The 20,642-nt window shown below is 40.3% G+C and overlaps 1 protein-coding gene across 2 annotated transcripts in view; it reads left to right on the top strand.

Annotated features, from left to right (window-relative positions):
- Window positions 1-20,642, top strand: part of vps13b (vacuolar protein sorting 13 homolog B) — a 508,026-nt gene that overhangs the window by 388,993 nt on the left and 98,391 nt on the right. For both annotated transcript variants that reach the window (XM_002934409.5, XM_012965216.3), the window contains exon 36: window positions 9,466-9,867. In XM_002934409.5, the coding sequence (XP_002934455.3) occupies window positions 9,466-9,867 (402 nt within the window). The remainder of the gene's footprint in view (window positions 1-9,465; window positions 9,868-20,642) is intronic.

The following is a 20,642-nucleotide window of genomic DNA, read 5'->3' as shown; positions in this document are numbered from 1 at the left end:
AATTTTGTTAAGACACCGGCAAATATGAGTATCAGAAGTACTTTTTGACTTTAGTAAAAGTATAATGATCTTTGTTTTATTATTTCATTTCATGTTTTTAAGTATACAAAAAAAAAAAGAGGTTTGGAATAAAAATAAACTCCGATCTCTGAGCCGCTTTGCATTCTTTTTCATAGAATCAGAGTTCAGCATTAGGGGAAACTGTTGCTCTTCGGCACATGAAACGAGAGAGATTCATTATTTTTTTATCAGCTCGTTAGAGTAAAGCTATGGGATCTCTTGTCCAGAAACCTGTTTTCCAGAAAGCGCCGCCTTTTCCCATAGAATCCTATTTAAGCAAACAATTTTATTTCTTTTTCTCTATAATAATGAAACAATTTCTTGTACTGAATGGGAGCTAAGCTGCATCAATCCATTTTGGTGGATGAACAGTTCTGTTATGGAAAACCCCTTATCCGGGAAACCCCAGGTACAGATAATAGGTCCCAGGCATTACAGATAATAGGTCCCATAGCTGTATTAAAATAGCAAGTATTTTGCAGCACTGGGAAAAAAAGGAAATAGTGGAAAAAGGAGAGGTGAGTGTAATAAATAATATTGCATATTATTTTATACAGGTATAGGATCCATTGTCCTGAAACCTCTTATCCAGAAAGTTCCGAAGGCCTCCTCCCTTATAAGCAAAAAATTTTTATTTTTAAAAAAAATGATTTGCTTTTTCACTGTAATAATAAAATTATAATAAGTTCACTTTGTAATAATAAAACTGTACCTTGTACTTGATCCCAACTAAGATATAATTACCCCTTATTGGGGCAGAACAGCCCTATTGGGTTTATTTAATGGTTAAATGATTCCCTTTTCTCTGTAATAATAAAACAGTACCTGTACTTGATCCCAACTAAGATATAATTAATCCTTATTGGAGGCAAAACAATCCCATTGGGTTTAAATAATGTTTAAATGATTTAAACATTTAAAGCTGTGTAAAATTAATGGAGAAGTTTGCTGTCCGAACACCAGATTTTACTCTATTATTAGACTATGCATAAAACGCATAAAAAAAATCCGCAATTTTACGCTGTGTTTTACATGGCCAAACCTGGCGATGTGTGGGGGAAATTTGTCACTGTTTTTTACACAGCATAATAAATCTGCCCCTTAAAGTATGGAGATCCAAATTATGGAAAGACACTTTATCCAGAAAATCCCAGATCCTTGGCATTCTGGATAACAGGACCTATACCTGTACCAATTTTTTTATGAACATGAGAATGCAATGATGTCTGATGTCTTATCACAGTGTATTATGTTTCCATGACTTTATAGGAAAGGTTTCATATACTTTATTATGAACAGTGCTTAGTCCCCAGTCTTCCCCATAATAATTATTCCTTGTAATGTAACTAGCAATGAAGTATTCATGATTACAGCAGCCCCAGTCATTAAAAAGATTTGCTTTGGCGCAATTGCAGTCGTTAGTGGTAAGACTAATAAAGAGTGAGGATTCTCTACAGGCCAAAGGTCTCAAAGAGGAGAGAAGAAAAAGTCCGGGGGTGGTTGTTTGGGGGTTAAAGCCGGTGTTGCGGACTGATGGCTGCTACGCACTGGAGGACGGTAGACGTGGCAGATTCTGTGAGTGTTGGTTGAACGGGATCCTTCCCAATGACGGAGTCCCTTGCCAACATACGCGTAGATGCAGCTGTTACTGAGAGAGATAGTAGGAAATCTCTGACTGATAATGACTGCTATATTCTAATATTTCTAGCCCCTTCAAACATATGGGGGGTTGAATTCTGTGTTGCATTTGCTTTGGGAAACCTGAGCTGTGCATACGCAAAATCAGCTGGCACCCAAACTGATAGCCAGGCTTTATCCTCTACTTACATAACAACATACCTGCTTGGGGTTTAGAGGTTTCTTGCCCCCCCTTGCAAGTGCAGTATTAGCATCAATGTGACATTCTATTTAAGTTGGGAGCCTGAGGTTCAACCTGCTGCCAATTGATTTGAAATGAAAGTGGAAGCAATTTCTGTTTTAAATATTACTTACACCTCTCCTGCTCCTGCAAATAGAAGAAGTAGAAAACAATCCCCATTGTTCACATATTGTCTTCTGACAAAAAAAAAGGTATATTTATATATACACATTACAGTTGAATTGGGGAAAGCACAGTATTGCCGAATAAAGTTGATGTGGACTGAATACAAACTTTATTTAAAGCAACAGTGCCACCTAGGGGTCATTGTGTTCCCTGCTGCTGCTGTATTTTTGTTTTTTTTTTCCCTTTGCTGACCCCACTTGTTCTTTCCAAGCACCGGTGCTACAGCACTCTATCCCCCATATGTAATAAAAGGCATTAAGTTTACCCACGAGCAGTAACTAATAGCAACCAATAAGATAATTCCTTTAAACGGGTGACCAGTAAATGCTTCCTGCTAATTGGTTGCTATGGGCAAACTTTATGCCTTTTATTACATACCCCCATGTATTTCAGCTAGAATGGTTGTTTTTAACAGCAGAATAAAAGATTGGTATACTGTATATGTTAAGGGGGGGGGGGGTGCTGTGCCAGCATAGAAATGTAGGAAGACTAAAGCTCCTATTAAAGGGCTAATATTAGTTAAATCAGTCATACTCAACCTCCATTCATCCAGCTGTTGTTGAACTTTATCCTTCAGAATCCTGTTTCAGCAAAACTGCACTAATATCCCACTGCACTCGACCACTAGGCTGCAGGGGGCATTCTGAGCAATTTTTACCCCCATGGCATCATTTCACTGGCTTAACGCTTATTTGCTTTGAAGTGTTCTCCTGAAAACAAGCATTTGGGTTTGGGACAGAGTTGAACCATAAGTTAAACGTTCAGTTATGTTAATCAGAGTCTTGAGCTAAGCTCTGGCTTTATGGATCCCTTATGTGTATGCAGCCCTCAGTTTCTCCCACCCAATTATCAACACCGGATTTCTGGCTCCCAGCTGTAGTTAGGGGGTATCTTTCATGGGCCACCAGGCTCACAGATACCCCTCAAATTGGTCCAACTGAGACCCAGTTGTGAGAGATTTACCTGTTATCCTGAATTAGGGTTGCCACCTTTCCTCAATCTTTTTACTAGAGCAGGGGAGGGTCCACGAAAGGGTGGGTCTGTGACATCAGGGGCAAAACTGCAATGTAAATGGGGTCCAGCATGACTTGGGCTGGATATAAGGGAAAATAGTGAGCAGGGCAGGCTAGAGTCCCTTAGACCCCCTAATAATATAGTCAGTAGGTTTTTGGAGGGTTTTCCTTTTACCTTTGTTAAACATGCCACTATACCAAGCCCAGACTGGCAATCTGTAGGTTCTGGCAAATGCCAGGGCCTAGTTTGAATCCCAGTTCAGAGCTGCCCTATACTGTACATGCAGACATGTATAAGAGCCCCAGCCCTAAGCAGAATAGTTTGGGGGTAACGCTACACAGGAATGCTTTTACGTTCCCATGTTTCATGCTGTACATGTTGTGCAGCTGTGAGCCGGGCAGCATCAGGGGAAAGAAATCCATCCATTAACGTTACACAGGTCTCGGCTGGAAAACACAGAGCTTCTTAATTGGCATGGAGGTGCTTTTAGAAGGGAATTCTTGCACAGCCCTCTAATCCAAATTATGAACAAAAGCGCTCAGTCACTTAAAAAGAAAATTCCGTAAATGACTATAAAATTAGAATGAAGAATGTACTTAAGAGCCCAATTTAGTATCGTATACTGCAGTTGCCCAGATTGTCAGTTCAAAGATTCTCGGCAAACGTGCCCATTATGTAAGTGTCTGTTTTTCCCTTAAAAGGAAAACTAATACCGAATAAAGTTCCTTTTATAGGAAAGAGTCTGTTGTAAAATGTAAGAAAAATAAAGAGGAGGCTTTCCATAACTTAAAATAGACTTTAAATTGTATCGTGTTTTATGTTTCTTTTTTCCCTTAAATAATCAGGCAGGAGCCAGCTGTTTCCCTCCATCTCCTGGCTCTGAGGGATAGGTCCTTCTGAGTCAAGGTGGGAGCAGAATGTTAGGCACCCCCATTGCTTGTTCTTATTATATCCCAGTATTATGGAATGGCCCAGGGACAATAATCTAACTATATAAGACATGAAGCTATTCGTCTCTGTGTTTGCAACCTCGGGGACCTTTGTAGCTCATAGTGGCACCAGAAATGTTCTACTCGTAATGTCTGGGTGCTTTACTGGGGGCACGTCATAGTAACAAATCAAATGTAACAAAGGAAATGAAGGGTTTAAACAGCCACATAGAATTGTCTTAGCCAGAGAAATTCCAATGCAATATTTTATCTATATATATATATATATATATATATATATATATATATATATATATATAGAAAATAATATAGAAAAAAAATTATATATATATAGTATACACATATATAAATAGAAATGGCAGACCCTTCATTTTATCAACTGGAATAGCTCACTATAACCAGCTTTTTTTAATTTTTTTATTCAAACAAATGTTCCTAAAGGATATTTTCAAGTAGGTTTTTCCAAAGGATATTTTTAATAAAAAGCAGTCACTTGCGATCACAGTGTATCATTTCCCAACACTGTCGGCACGGGCTGGCAAGCCTGGACCTCATGTCTATTTCATATATGTATTGGAGCAATTAGACCTAGAGATCTTTGCTTTGGGCCCATTGGTACATTTTGCAATTTACTTTTATTTTCTATTTTTTGTCAGCAGTTTTAGACTGCTAATACCAGACTTTCCAAAAGTATACATTTTGAAATTGCTTCCAGTCATTTTACATTGATTCATTTTCTTGGATATAAATCACCTTTTCCTATTTTACTCTGCACCGTGAGCTTTGTTTCATTCATTGAAGGTATAACTATTTAATTCTTGTAGGCAGGCTAGCATATAATGTATGTAATTTAAACAAAAGAGAAAGTAATAAAAACTGTAAATTGAGTGTATTTAGAAGACGGAGTGTGAATATTAATGCATTTCTTCATGGCCAAGTTAGGAGCAGGGAGTGACGGTTCTTTGGTTAATGGAAGGGGCCTGTGACATATTATACAGACTGCAGAAGGCACGGAGCCGATGTTCCCAAACTCTGTGCTGTTCCATTCGTTCCCTCATAGCCCTTTGTCAAAAAATAAATTCCGCCTTCAATTTTCCTCTCCCATGAAAATATTTTGCTTGCCTTTTAAATAGGGGCCCAATTACAGCCATTAGCATGCTTAGCTGTGTATGAGAGGCCGGAGTGCTCACAGCTACCAGAAACCCTTTTATAATAATATATCCAGCAGGTGATAGATTAGTTGGAACAAATTGGAACCATTGCACTTAAGGGGTCCTGCTTTCCATCAAGCTGTTTTAAAAATGTCGTCATTTTAATACACAATCTCGAGCCTCGCGGAACAGTCCACAGCAGGTTAATTTGAATCATATGATGTGTCACTGCCCTCAGCTGACATGAGCCCCGTTCCATGTGTGAAGCCATAATAAATCCATTCCCAACCGAGGCAAATTCCCTGTGAGAAGGTGAACTAATCCAGGCCTCACACTGGCATGCTAGCCCCTCTTTAATTGAAAGCAGGGCCACCTGTTCCTGATGCGGCCAGCCTATAGCAGGTCTTGGTTTCAGGGAGGGCAGCAGCACCACAGAGAGGTGGAAGAAGCCATTTGTTCTTCATATGGATAAAGCACCATGGGCTCTTAGCAGGTAACTGTCTTAGCTATGTGAGCCCCACAGCGGCTTTCTTTCATTAAAAGTGTTCAGTCGCTTTAGAGTCATTTGTAATTAATATTAAAAGCAGTACAGGTATGGGACCTGTTATCCAGAATGCTCGGGACCTGGGGTTTTCCAGATAAGGGATCTGTCTGTAATTTGGATCTCCATAACTTAAATCTGCTAAAAATCATGTAAACATTAAATAAACCCAAAAGGATTGTTTTGCCTTCAGTGAAGGCAGATTGATTATATCTTAGTTGGGATCAAGTACAGGTACTGTTTTATTATTACAGAGAAAAGGGAATCATTTAACCATTAAATAAACCCAATAGGGCTGTTCTGCCCAAATAAGGGGTAATTATATCTTAGTTGGGATCAAGTACAGGTACTGTTTTATTATTACAGAGAAAAGGGAATCATTTAACCATTAAATAAACCCAATAGGGCTGTTCTGCCCCCAATAAGGGGTAATTATATCTTAGTTGGGATCAAGTACAGGTACTGTTTTATTATTACAGAGAAAAGGGAATCATTTAACCATTAAATAAACCCAATAAGGCTGTTCTGCCCCCAATAAGGGGTAATTATATCTTAGTTGGGATCAAGTACAGGCACTGTTTTATTATTACAGAGAAAAGGGAATCATTTAACCATTAAATAAACCCAATAGGGCTGTTCTGCCCCCAATAAGGGGTAATTATATCTTAGTTGGGATCAAGTACAGGCACTGTTTTATTATTACAGAGAAAAGGGAATCATTTAACCATTAAATAAACCCAATAGGGCTGTTCTGCCCCCAATAAGGGGTAATTATATCTTAATTGGGATCAAGTACAGGTACTGTTTTATTATTACAGAGAAAAGGGAATCATTTAACCATTAAATAAACCCAATAGGGCTGTTCTGCCCCCAATAAGGGGTAATTATATCTTAATTGGGATCAAGTACAGGTACTGTTTTATTATTACAGAGAAAAGGGAATCATTTAACCATTAAATAAACCCAATAGGGCTGTTCTGCCCCCAATAAGGGGTAATTATATCTTAATTGGGATCAAGTACAGGCACTGTTTTATTATTACAGAGAAAAGGGAATCATTTAACCATTAAATAAACCCAATAGGGCTGTTCTGCCCCCAATAAGGGGTAATTATATCTTAGTTGGGATCAAGTACAGGTACTGTTTTATTATTACAGAGAAAAGGGAATCATTTAACCATTAAATAAACCCAATAGGGCTGTTCTGCCCCCAATAAGGGGTAATTATATCTTAATTGGGATCAAGTACAGGTACTGTTTTATTATTACAGAGAAAAGGGAATCATTTAACCATTAAATAAACCCAATAGGGCTGTTCTGCCCCCAATAAGGGGTAATTATATCTTAATTGGGATCAAGTACAGGTACTGTTTTATTATTACAGAGAAAAGGGAATCATTTAACCATTAAATAAACCCAATAGGACTGTTCTGCCCCCAATAAGGGGTAATTATATCTTAGTTGGGATCAAGTACAGGTACTGTTTTATTATTACAGAGAAAAAGGAAATCATTTTTAAAAATTAGAATTATTTGCTTATAATGGAGTCTATGGGAGATGGGCTTTCCGTAATTTGTAATTTTCTGGATAAGGGGTTTCCGGATAAGGAATCCCATGCCTGTATCCGTCTTTCCCAATCTATTCTCTGCACTGGTGGTTCTGACTCTTAAACAGTTGCAAGCTAAATAACAGACCTGGAGGAAAACTGAAAGGGATAAACAAATACTGGTTTCAATTGCAATTAAATGTATGTTGGAAAGTACGCTGGTCATACTTATGAAAAGCTGTAGCACCACAGGTAAAGTTGTGCTCACCTTTGAATTTTAAACTATTAGGTGGGGGTTTAAAATTTAGTTTTCAACACAACTTCCCCTTGTTTGATATAGTTTATACAGGAGTAGTTGCCAGCTCCATGTTGTAGCTCCCACCCTTCCCAGCTACAGTCAGGTGACCCCAGGGGAGACAATAAAATGGCAACTATTTGGGGGTTTTAACCTTGAAAGCAAGCAAGTTGCAGGTAAAACTATGTCCCTTTGTTAAATGTATAATGAAGCAGTAGAATTCTTAATGAATCAGTTGAAAGGGAGTGTAGGACTGGCCAGACCGGGGGTGACTGGGACGCAGTTGGCCAGCTTGAATATATTGTAATATATGGACAAACAAGCCCTGTTTTTTTTTTTTTTTTTTTTTTTTTAAAGGGGAGGGCATTGCTTGGTTTCTTATTGTCCTGTGTATATTAATAATGGGTGAGTGCAGAGGACCTTTTGTTTGGTTGCAGTTAGGTGTAGTTGAATATAGAATATTGGATGAAGGAAATAGATGAGGATTCTTTCTTTGAGCCAAGTAATCTGTGTACATTGGATATTGGGGCCAATAATACCCTGTTTATGATGATTCCTTCTCATCTGGCAAACTAGAACTCTACAAAAAGGAATACATTTCCTATTTCTAGGAACATGGCAGTGGGCATACAGTGTTCTCCATCTTCCCCTCTGGGCACCATAGAAACGATAATACCAATAATACACAGGTCAGGCAAGAGAACATTCCCCCACCTGGCTGACAGATTAAGCTGTAGGTGGCTTGGCGTGACTTCATGGGGAAATGCAGGAATCTGGCTGTTTTACTCCCATATCGCAGTTACGTTAAGCATGGCATGTTAGCTGGGAAATATGTGTTTTTTATGTTTTAATGAGTCCTGACATGTGAGAAGGGGATCTGACTTGAGTGCAGATTTTTCTAATTACCTGAGGGTCAGCTCCTTGATAGTTTCTCTTTAGTCTTTTACACATTTGGTTTCTTCTTTGTGCCGCTGACAGGGCAGCCATGACATTTTGCTCACGCCCAAATCATTTAAACATTGAAGGCTTTTGTGTTACTCTTCCAGTGCTCCATAAGGCTGCATATTGGGAGATCTCTGGCACAGAGACTTCATTACTTTGGGGCATGGCTGAAGGAAACCCAGATATCTGAATCATTTGTAGATATCACCCCCCCCCCCCCCAGCTAAATCAATTCAATACTAGTGCAATGATGAGGTTATGCCTTTTTAATCTGCCCTTTAAAATCAAATAGTAACAAGGTGCACTTGTAAGGGGGTGTGATATTTGTAACAGATTAAGCCACATGAAGAATTATATCATTGACCAATAATTGGATCACCCTGGGTAGCCAGATTGGGCCAAGACCCTCTCACGCCAGAATAGTGGATCTTTAGGTGTATGGCAACTTTTCTGTAAAAAAACATGTTCATTCGTAGAGGGCGTTTTAGTTATTAGCAGAATGCCCGTGTTTATTACATATTTATATATGCTCTGTATGTATGCTTATTGGAAGTGGCGCTTATTGGAAGTGGCGCTTATTGGAAGTGGCGCTTATTGGAAGTGGCGCTTATTGGAAGTGGCGCTTATTGGAAGTGGCGCTTATTGGAAGTGGCGCTTGCTGGGATTGGCGCTTGCTGGGAGTGGCGCTTACTGGAAGTGTGCAAGGTTTCAGATGGTGTGGTGGCATAATGGCGTTGTAAGGGCAGATCCGGTGCATGGCCTAAACATCCAGATTTTTTGATTTTGGTGTGAAGTTACTGCTTCACATTCATTTTTCCTCTTTTGGCTGCTCCTGTATGAATGGTAGGGATGTTTTTTGTCACATTTGGTTCATCATATGAAATATAGACCACATTTATTTACTGTTTTCTTTATCTCCACAGCTGATGTCAACATTGATATTTCAAGGCCTCTGAAAGTAAACTTGAGCTTTGTGAAATTTGATCAAGTTAACCTTTTCATGAAGAAGATCTTCTTGTCCCATCACGGTGGCAGCTCAGCTGAGGCCCATGTAATCGCCAACCAAACAGCAACTAGAGAAGAGCCATTGAAACCTACCTCTAGAAAAGAATCAGGCACCGCTGTAAGCAAGGAGAGTTTGAAAAAGACCTCCCTTCAAGAAGACACTTGGAGCTCAGTGTCATGCCTTCAGAAGGTCTCCTTCAGGACAACCCAAGTAGTGGTTAATTTAGAGACAATACCACACGCCCAAAGTCCTTGCATCCTGACATCCTTCTCTGATCTTCAAGGTTCCCTTAGTGTCCAAGCGGGTCATAAGACAGCTGGTAAGTTTAACTTGGATTTATCTTTGTTGTTACCTGACAGCCACATAGTTCCTGGTAGGGAAGAATGATTACATATTAGCATGAAGGCTAATGAGGCAAACTAAGGAGCCTCAGTGACTAATGGAGGCAAAGAGGATCACAGTAGAACAGTCGAGCAAATTCTATGTTCTTCCCTGTGAATCTCTTTATTAAGTTCTGTCTGTTTCTTAAAAAGTTGTACTCATATTTTCTTAAAGGACAAGGAAAGCCTTGGATGTTATTTGTAAGGCACTGCTGGGGACAGATTTGCTGACCTGTAAGTGCTGCTTAGTGCCCTTCAGCGATCCTGGTAGTTTGTTAGTTCTTTGCAGCTATAACTCTGTTCATATATATACACTGGGCTAAGTAGGGAGCAGAACTGTGTATACACCATTTTTCTACTGTTGGAGGTAAGGTATAACCCATATGTAGTGTTGGCACCACAGCAAGCGACCATTGGTATAGCAAGACACTGCACAGTGAACTACGAGGACCAGTGGGTTTACCAGCCACCACTTAAGATGGTTCCCCATGGAGAGGTGCCTTACAAACTGCCACCTTAACCTTATGAGCTTTCCTTGCCCTTATGTATGCACATTTGCACCAAGTAAGCATGGGGAAAGGCCAAATAAATTGCCGACTACATTAATTTTATTGTTCCTCTAAATAGAGCAAAAATATTTTATGAATGAACAACACTGTATTTGTTGAAAAGCTACATTGCTGATTGCTATTGCATTCCAGTGCAGGAGGACTGTTAAAACATTTGGGGTATTTAGAGCTTTGCGCTAGTCTAGAGAGGTTCCAATGAAGCTGTTAGAGGAGCTGTTTGGCGCAAAGGCTCTATTTGATGAAATGCCATAGGCCTTGTGCGAGAGCCAGACATTGGCTGACAGACAGGCACGTTCAGTATCCAAACAGAACAGCCTCTGTGAACACAAAGAAGAAAAGGCATCTTTCTCCTGAGCAGTCTGGCAGCACCAGCACTGCCTAAAAGATTATAGAAAGCGATGATCTTTTGGAGTGGAAAGTATACCTTGTAAAAAGAAAGAGAATATGAATTAAACTCAGCATGGCAACATAACAGATACAGGAAATGTTTTGGAACTGAGAAACGCACATTACAGGCCAAACCTAGGTGATTTATTTCTTTTTTTGCTTCCAATAATCTGGCAGAGCTCTACACAATTCAGTACATTTTTGTAAATGCTTTCTAAGCAAAATGTAACATGAAAGGTTTTTGGGTTTTTTGAGAGCTTTATGCCGGAATTCTTGATTTAGCCATAAAGGCTGTTCAGAAAAGTTCCGTAGTGATTCCCACGCTTAGCCTCCGCACTGCTCGAAGCACAGAAACAAGCCGCGTATCAGTTTATGATCAGAGTATGATTCCTCCCAATATATTATTAGTTTCCCAATCTGTATATCATGTGTGCGTGTAGAACCCAAGGGTTTGTACCAGGTAATAAACAACTCATCTTCTCCAATTGTTCTTATATGAGAATCATGTTTCTTCCCAAATCTTGTGCTATTTGACTACGTGCTGCTTATAAGGATTCTGTTAATTTTTCATTTATCAGACTAACAGGGTAATTTAATATAAGACACTATGTTTATCTGAATCTAGTGAACCACGGCAACCTTCAAACCACTGACCTGTACATGCTGATTGGCTGCAATGGGTTAGTAGACAAGTATCACACTTCACACCTTGTATTACCCTTCTAGCCCCTCATAATACTGATACTGTAAAGATATGTTGTGACAAACCTAATCGGTCATCAGGAACATTGGTGTTCATTCCAAAGCAGTTGTATGTTCCCACTTCATTGGTGAAAAGGACACACTTTTACCAAAAGCTTTGGATCATTTCAATATTTCCAACCATCATAAATAACATTAATGTGGGCCTGGTGCACAGCTAGAGGCTCATGGTGGAGAAAGGAATACTTACCAGACCTACTTATTAAAGGGGTGGATTACCTTTAAGTTACCTTTTTCATGTTATAGAATGGCCAATTATCTGCAACTTTTGAATTGAATAGTTTCTGAATTATTTGCATACCTCCTCTAACTCTTTCCAGCTTTCAAATGGGGGTCACTGACCCCAGCAGCAAAAAACTATTTTTCTGTGGGGTATATATGATACAGACAGCACTATGTAGCCTGTGCCTGTCCCTATAACCTGGGTGTGAGAGGCTAAAGGGTTTATATGATACAGACAGCACTATGTAGCCTGTGCCTGTCCCTATAACCTGGGTGTGAGAGGCTAAAGGGTTTATATGATACAGACAGCACTATGTAGCCTGTGCCTGTCCCTATAACCTGGGTGTGAGAGGCTAAAGGGTATATATGATACAGACAGCACTGTGTAGCCTGTGCCTGTCCCTATAACCTGGGTGTGAGAGGCTAAAGGGTATATATGATACAGACAGCACTATGTAGCCTGTGCCTGTCCCTATAACCTGGGTGTGAGAGGCTAAAGGGTATATATTAAACAGACAGCATTAGTCTGTCATCGCTCTACATCAGTAATTCATTATGTTTCAGTGCCTGCAGTCAGTAGTTGAAAGCAGGAAAACAATACAATAATATCATGTTTTAATTTTGCAGGGTTTCTATGGTGAAATCCAAATTGGCTTCAGTTTGGCTGAATTGACATTATTCAGTTCTAATAAATGTCACTTTGCTATGCTGTCTGTATACAAGCCTAAAAACACAGCTTTTTGCCTCACTAAATACTATGAAATACGATGAGGTTTTAGTGTTGTTGTTTTATTGGGGGGATGTGTATTAGACTTTCAAGGGAATCTTAAGTAGATCAAGGGATTAATTTGCTTTTTCCTCTTTTGTGTGCATTTGTGCTTCTTATTACTGCAGTTTTTTTAAAATAATATTTTCAAGATTTTCTCCTATCTAAGCTATTTCACAACAGGGACTGCAAATTTTCTCACTTACTGTAAGGAAGATTTTTGTAACAGTTATATAAGACACAGGTTTTAATGAGATATGTGTATATTTGCAAATACAGATTATAGCTGGCAATGCCCCTTGAGCCCCACTCACTGCTTATCTGCCCATTTATGAGCCTTATCTGATGGCATTTGCAATAGAGTTCTGGTCGAAAATCAGCCTTATATCTATCAGACAGGTTGGCTCTTTGCTGCGGTCCTCTCCCAACACCCATAAAGGCACCTATTATTATCCCCATTATGACCACAAGGTGGCTATATCAGGAAAAGGTTTGCTTGTTTGGCAATCTCCAGGGGCATAACTACAGAGGAAGCAGACCCTGTGGCTTCAGGGGGGCCAGAGGTATAAGGGACCCCATAAGGCCCTAGTTAATAAACAGATTAAATAAATATTGGTAAAACAGGTCAACCTCCAGAAATTTGGTGGGCTGAAAAAAAATTGCTGTTGGGCCCAGTAATATTTATTAATGCCACTGACAATCTCTTTATTAAAGGTGCTCATCCTGAAGGTACCTGAGTGCTGGTAGCGAGACAATAGTGCCATCATAGGAATTGACCTATAAACAGGTTCTAGACCTTAGACAAGCTAATTTCTAGCTAAGTTCTAGAACTAGATATTAACTGTATCTATCAGAGCATGAGTACACGTGATTAAGCTGAGGAGCATCCTGGTGATGCTTACTATTGGGCAGAACATAGCATTCATGATAAAATAACAGGCATTGGAATTTATCCAGGTCTAGTAACCCATAGCAACCTATCAGATATTTCTTTCAGACAGCAGTGTAGTAAATGCTGCCTGCAGAATAGTTGCTGGAGCAAACTATATTCCCATCACTACATTATTTACCTTGATCTGTATATGACCCAGGCAGAGAGATTTGCTGCAGCAGTATCCACAGTGCGAGGAGACCCACATAGGGCACAAGTAGAACCAATGACAGTGCGTGTACTTTCCTCTTGGATGAAAGTGATTTGGGGGATGAGATATGTTTGCTGTTAATTTCTCGAGTAGAGATTCTATCTGCATACTGGATTATTTCAATTTTTATAGCATGAAACTAATACACGAATAGCCGAGCGCGTCTTTGATTTTACAGTCGCGTAACAGAGCCGCCATCTGCAGCAGCTGCATTTCCCCAATGATTTGCTGGACCGACAGTGACAAAATTTGTCATCTCAAATACATTTAAAATAAGAGAGAGGGAGAAGACGGGGCATTGAATTTTTTTATTCTTCTTTCCCCGGCGGCCATCTGCTCTACAGATGTTATTATATAGGATTACTTCAGATACAGTGATAGTAGCATGTCTTTGCTTTATAAAAACCTCAACAATTCACACTTGTTTACTCGAATCTGCATAATTCCCCAGTGAGACAGCACAATGCACGGGGGTTTCTGTTGGTTCTCACCAGCGTCTCCTTTGATCATGTCTGATGTGCTGACTTTTATAAACACGCTTAATAATGCTGCCCGCAAGTATCACGGGGGAAGAGAGCACTACAAAGGGAGACACCAGAGAGTCAGACAGTATCTTAATCCCCCGCTTTAACAAAAACCTTTCTTCTTTTTTACATATTTTATGGGACGTTATGTTGTAAACAGGGTTGAACTGTTCTTTCCAACGTTCTTCATTTAAGAACACCAGACAGCTAATATATTGTTTGTCTAAAGCAGTGATCCCCAACCAGTGGCTCCCAGTGGCCTAAAAGTAGGTGCCCATTATTAAATTGGAGGCAAGTGTTGGAAGCACAGAGACACAGTTTTACTCCAAGCAGAGCCTCCTGCAGGCCAGTAGCCAACATGGGGCTACCAAATAGCCAATCACAGCCCTTATTTGGCATTCTTAAGGAACATTTTTCATTCTTGTGTGGCTCGCCAACACGTTTTACATTCAAGTGTGGACCCCACTTCCTTATGTATCTCTATATGACCTTACAGGTAGAAACAGTCAAAGTAAGGATACTTGCAACAGACATTTGGTCCTTGCTTAGACCTGGCAGTGCTGGTCTTGGTTTTTTTTTCTTCTCTATTCCACACATGCAAATATATTTAAACAGATAGCGAACTTCTCCCAAATTCTTTTTTCAGTGTTCACTTTTAGAGCTGGGCCAAAAGCTCAAGGCCAGCCCCAAGTCATCACACATCACAGCCACCCCACTTCTCCACCAAGGTGGCCAGTGGCTTGTCACCTTCTCCCATTCAACTATTAGATTGTCTTTTTGCATCAGGGTATGCAGGGCCACTGTTAGAGAAGGCAGCAAAGGTATCTGCCTAGGGTTCTAGAGCCCTGTCCCACCATACTGTAGGCACGTGCCTTAGCAGGCTACCCCTAACTCCTGTCCTATTCACTTTATTATTTTATCATAACTTGTACTTCATTCCTGATGCAGTTCTCCATCTGTCAGGTATATTTGTATGTGTGGTACATGAACCATGGGGATGACCAGCAATTTAAGGTAAAGTAAGTACCAAAAGTCTGGCGCAAATATCCTAATGAATGTTTTGACTTGTGAGGACATACATAAGTAAGAATACATCCATAAGTAAGAATAGCATCTAACTAGCCATTATTTAAATGAAAAGAAACTTGAAACACACAAAATACCGTAAAATTAATATGATTCACATGTTATTTATTATGCAAATAACTGACCTTGCCTTGCTGATGGAATTAGAGCCACTGTATCTGCCATTTCTGAGCAAAATACAGTAAAGTTAGAAACTAGGAAACAGCCTATAATTTCTGTAGTTTGACCATCAATTACATCAAAGTACTGTGAATTGTAATCAGTGCTGCGACTCCCTCTTATAAGAAAGTTCCGAAGAACTTTGGTAGCTGTTGCACTACTTCCCATGTCTAAAGCCTTCATATGTTTTAATACAGCACGTGAGCATTTGGCTTCCATTTGAAGCTCGCTATACCTGTCTTTATTTTAATCTTTGAAGTAACCTTTAAATCACAGCATAAGAGTGGGGATTTACTGCACTGTTTGTACATGCTGATCCGTGCTTCTGCGTTTATCTAACTGTTTTGGCCATGTTACAAGTTTAGCCATTGCACAATCAATCATTAGAACAGAAAGCCAACAGGGCAACTAATAAGGCAAGGGAAGCAGAGTAAAGATTATCCTGACATCCCCTCATTTTTCCCTTCACAAGAAGACCCACGTTCAAGAGACAACCTCTTTTAAATCCGTTGAATGTGTTTTATTTGCCTTCTGGGTCCTGAAGAAGAAGAAAGCAAATGTTCTGCAGATGTTGTATCTCCTCCCATAGACACTTGTCTGCTCGCTACTGTATCTTGTCTTCATAAGTTTAGCTGGCTTCTGGCAGTCATGCACGTTCTGTTGTAACCAAACCCACAAATCGTACCCAGCAATGATGGACTGCACTTTATTCTTCTTAAGTTCAGGCTTCTTAAGTTCAGGCTTACAGTAATTGGTAGGTGAACCCTGGGTGCTTACAGTAATTGGTAGGTGAACCCTGAGTGCTTACATTGAATAGTAGGTGAGCCCTAAGTGCTTACAGTGATCAGCATGTAAGGCCTGGGTGCTTACAGTGATTAGTGTGTGAGCCCTGGGTGCTTACATTGATTAGTAGGTGAGCCCTGGGTGCTTCCAGTGATTGGTAGTTGAGCCCTGGGTGCATACAGTGATCAGCAGGTAAGGCCTGGGTGCATACAGTGATCAGCAGGTTGAAATGAAATGATCACAGCAGCAGAAAGTGGAGTGGCACAGTGAGGATCAGCACTGTACAATGGCTACACTTTACTCTCTATCTTAGTGGGTTTCAGGATTTGTGATTTTAGGACCCTTCTTTAGGGCAACTTTTACCACATACACAGTTGTCATGCTGGTCTTCCTGGAATACTAAATGTTAGGAATATTTAGGTCGGCAACTAAATGTTCAGCCACGTTTCACCCAAGTTGGCCATGTGTATAGCATTGCTCCCTTGCACTGCTGGGGTCTGCACTCCGCTTCTCCCTCCAAAAACATAGACTGAGAGCACTATATATAGGATCTTTTTGTCTGTCCCACCACTCTTGTGGTGATTCCCCCCCCCCCAGGTGCAGCAAGTCTTATAGCTGGGGTAACGGGGTAACTGCGATTGTTGCAGAAAGGTTTGTCGTGTGTACGCTGTGCCAGGTTTTCACCAAACATGGGGAATGGATTTTCAGTCTGTCCTGGCTGTAGTGCCGGTAGTGAGATCAAAGTTGGCTGTAGGTGGATACTGATGTAAAAAGGGGATTATAAATATACAGTGTGCAGAAATGGCAATGTTTCCTGCACTTTTAAGTTATTTATGCAGTAAGGAGAGATTTCATTTGGCTTCTACAATATTTCTTGTTTCTTCTCTAGCAGCCAGCAGAGCCCCCAGCATTGTGGATCACACAGAGTCCCAGTAGAAAGCTGACACTGGCACGGGTTCACTGAGCGCATATTTACTGCACATTTGCTCTGAAGAATGAGGGGCAAATGGAAAAGTCTGTGGGGGAATCAGTTTCATTCTTCAAAATATAATAACAGTATAATGTGTTTACAGTTAAGTCAAAACCTGGTGGGCAAACAATCCAACATTTGCATTCAGTATTTTAATTTTAGTAAATAGTTCCTTTGTTGCCATGGGTTACTGCACTAGAGTAGATTTGCAGCATATGCAGTTGAACACCATTCAGTTCTTTAAAGTGATAGTGCTCAGTGCTGTTTGGCTCTATCACCAAATCCTTTCTCTCCAATGTGTGTGCCATAGAAGTAGAAAGGATCTGGACAATTATTTTCCTCTCAGGAATGCTATATAAAGGCACAAAGTATTTTTTTCTTACTGTGGCCTTTAGAGTGCAGCAAAAGGAACAGCGATACAGCACCATGTGAATTTAGATCCTTTGTATTCTTCTGCAAAAGGGGCAGATTGGGGTGAACTCAGAACCCCATAAAACTGCAAGGAATAACAATTCTTGCTTATTTACCCTTATATTACCAGCTGGCATTATTGTTCAAAGCCATTCACATGTTTCAGCAATAAATGTTGATCTTTTAAACAAGTCGTTGCTTTCCAGTCAAGGCAAACTAATCCTATCAGTGACTGTCCAGTCTCCAGAATGAAGAAAGGTGCATGTAAACCTTTGGGAAATAAAACGTTAAATTAAAAATGACTACCTACAATAATAAGGAGAAGAAACTAGGCAATTTAAAATACCCCAAAGGGCTGTTTAACTTTTACAAAGAAATGTAAACTCCAGCCCTTGAACAATAGGAAATGAAATCTCTGTCGAAAAAGCCAGAGGACAAGTTAAGTAATGTAAATGGCCAAGAGGGATTAAGGTGGAAGTGTAGTATGTGAACAGCTAAACAAATTACTAACACAAACCTAATGAATATTGGGTGTGGGCATCAGGGTTCTGTCAGAAATGACACCCCGACCAAAGCAGCCTAACGTGGGCTCTCCAGGAGAGGCGGGGACCTCATCAGCTTTCTAACATCTGGGATTTTAGTTCTCATTTTGGCATTCCCTGCAAGTGCAAAAAGAGGGCTGAAGGGGATTATCCTGACAATGAAGTGAGTTACTGAATCTTGTGATAATGAAAAGCAGGAGAATTCTAATTCCTTTCTATGGTCCCCGAGGTGGACGTGCGTTTATAGTTTAGCAAAAGCTGAATGTAGGAGGGAAGAACAGATGGCCTAAAATCCATGAAACAAGACACCACCTAATCCTGGGGCTGAGTACCACCATTAATCCTGGTCAGATCCCTACTGTTAGATTCTAACCACTTTCTGGCCTGCTACTGATAAGCTAGCCATGGTCTCTCTGCCATTACAAAACTACAACTCCCAGCATCCCTTACAACTAGAAGCTGTCAGAAGGCACTGGGATCTTCCTTCAAACCATGGTTAGGCATCTTTAAAGATTTCAAAGTTTTGGTATATATATTTATATATATATACCAAATATATCATATTTTGCTGGAAATATACCATATTTTGCTGGAAATGAATACAATGGAGGTGCACAACACAAGGGGTGGAGGTTTGGGGAATAAGAGCCAATATCGTATTGCATGGATATTGTTCCATTTATAGAGTATTCATAAAGCGCAACAGAACAAGGCCAGAGATTTTAGGACTTAAACATGGAACTGCTCATATTTATTGACTGACACAACTGATTTAATTTAATTTACAGATGTAAATGTAGTGTGTAATGTGCAATTTTGGGCACAAATCACCAAGTTCTTTACCCATATTGCAGGGTTGTTTTGCTTCTCATAATTCCAGCGAAATTGCGATTGGTCTCCAAGTTGCATTCTCTACAGCGACAGATAAAAACAGACATAACTGGATTTCCATTTTACTACATACAGTATGTAGGGTTGCCACCTGGCTGGTATTTCACCGTTCTAGCCTGTAAAATACCCACCAAGGCTGGGGCTAATATTACAAATACAAATATAGCAGCAATGTATTTTCCAGTAAATTTATAATTATAATTACCTGACATTCCGTCCTGGTTTGCCCCCAAACCCCACCTCCAGGAAGTTTCTTCTTCCCTTCTCTCCCCCCTTTCCACAGATTGGACCTGATCTGTACTCTCCACCCCTACATGTCATTGCCACTCCCTTTAATATAATCTCCTACCCCTTTAGTCATTGTCCCACCCCTAATGGTCCTGCTCCCTTCTTTTTGAACTGGCCGTAATTTTTTTTTATTGAAAAGGTGGCAAACATTTGCATATCAGGTGCAAGTTGCACCATGCATTTTGTTATACACAGGCTACACTGACAGCAAAAACTACGTCTGGCCTGTGCTTTCAAAGCAATAAAAGAGTTTAAAAATGAATATACAGTTTGTTTAGTCACATCTTCCTATTGTAATTATGAGGGTTAAGTTCCAAATGTTTTGTATGGGTCAGTGGCCTAACTAAAGGTCACTGGGCCCTCAGAATTCCCAGATAACAGCAGGAACTACTGTAGCTAACACATCTTGCCTGCCGCTATACTCAGCAATAGGTCCCAAGGTGTAACTTCCTTCTCAGTATGTACTCAGTGTGTCCAGCAACTTTCCATGATGATAACTAATTTTTTAGCATTGGTGTCAGGATTAGAAGTCAGTGTCTCTGCTAGGTGGCCATTCCAAAGAAAATACAAGGAAGGAAAGAACAGCTGAGAGAGATTATTTTACTTGGGGTTAGTAGTTTATAAACTGTTATTTTTATAAACAAATTGCTGTGCTCTCCCCAAAGAATTGAACCAAGATTGGATGCACTTGCAAGAGTCGCTGCCCAAGAAAACTAACAGCCGTTACTGGTACAGGGAACATTCAGCTTCAGGCACCCCAAAACAAGAAATGCAGACTAATACCAACTGCAGCACAGAAAGGAATCTCTATGGCCCAGTCTAACCTACACTGTGGCAATGACCTGTGCTCCATCTAACCCACACACTGGAGTTGGCAGGCCCGGATTTGTGGCGAGGCCACAATAGCCCAGGCCTAAGGCAGCACAAACTTAGGGGTGGCATGCTGCTGCGCCGCAGCAAAATTTCAAAATTTTGCTCCCATACGGAGCAATGGGGACCTCTCCCCACTGCTCTGAATGGGACTTTAAACGTATGCTAATGCGCGGTCGCACACGGTGGGGATTGTATTTGTGCATGCGCGATCGCGGTGGGGGGGCAGAGTTAGGGGGCGCAGAATAGGAGCACACGGTTTACAAATCCGCTGGGAGTATTTGTACACAGAAGGAGAAAGATTGGCAGCGCCCAGTTTGCCTTTAAAAATAATTGTAATAA

The sequence above is a fragment of the Xenopus tropicalis genome, chromosome 6 (assembly GCF_000004195.4).
Source record: "Xenopus tropicalis strain Nigerian chromosome 6, UCB_Xtro_10.0, whole genome shotgun sequence".
NCBI lineage: Eukaryota > Metazoa > Chordata > Amphibia > Anura > Pipidae > Xenopus > Xenopus tropicalis.
This window is presented reverse-complemented; position numbering and strand designations above follow the sequence as displayed.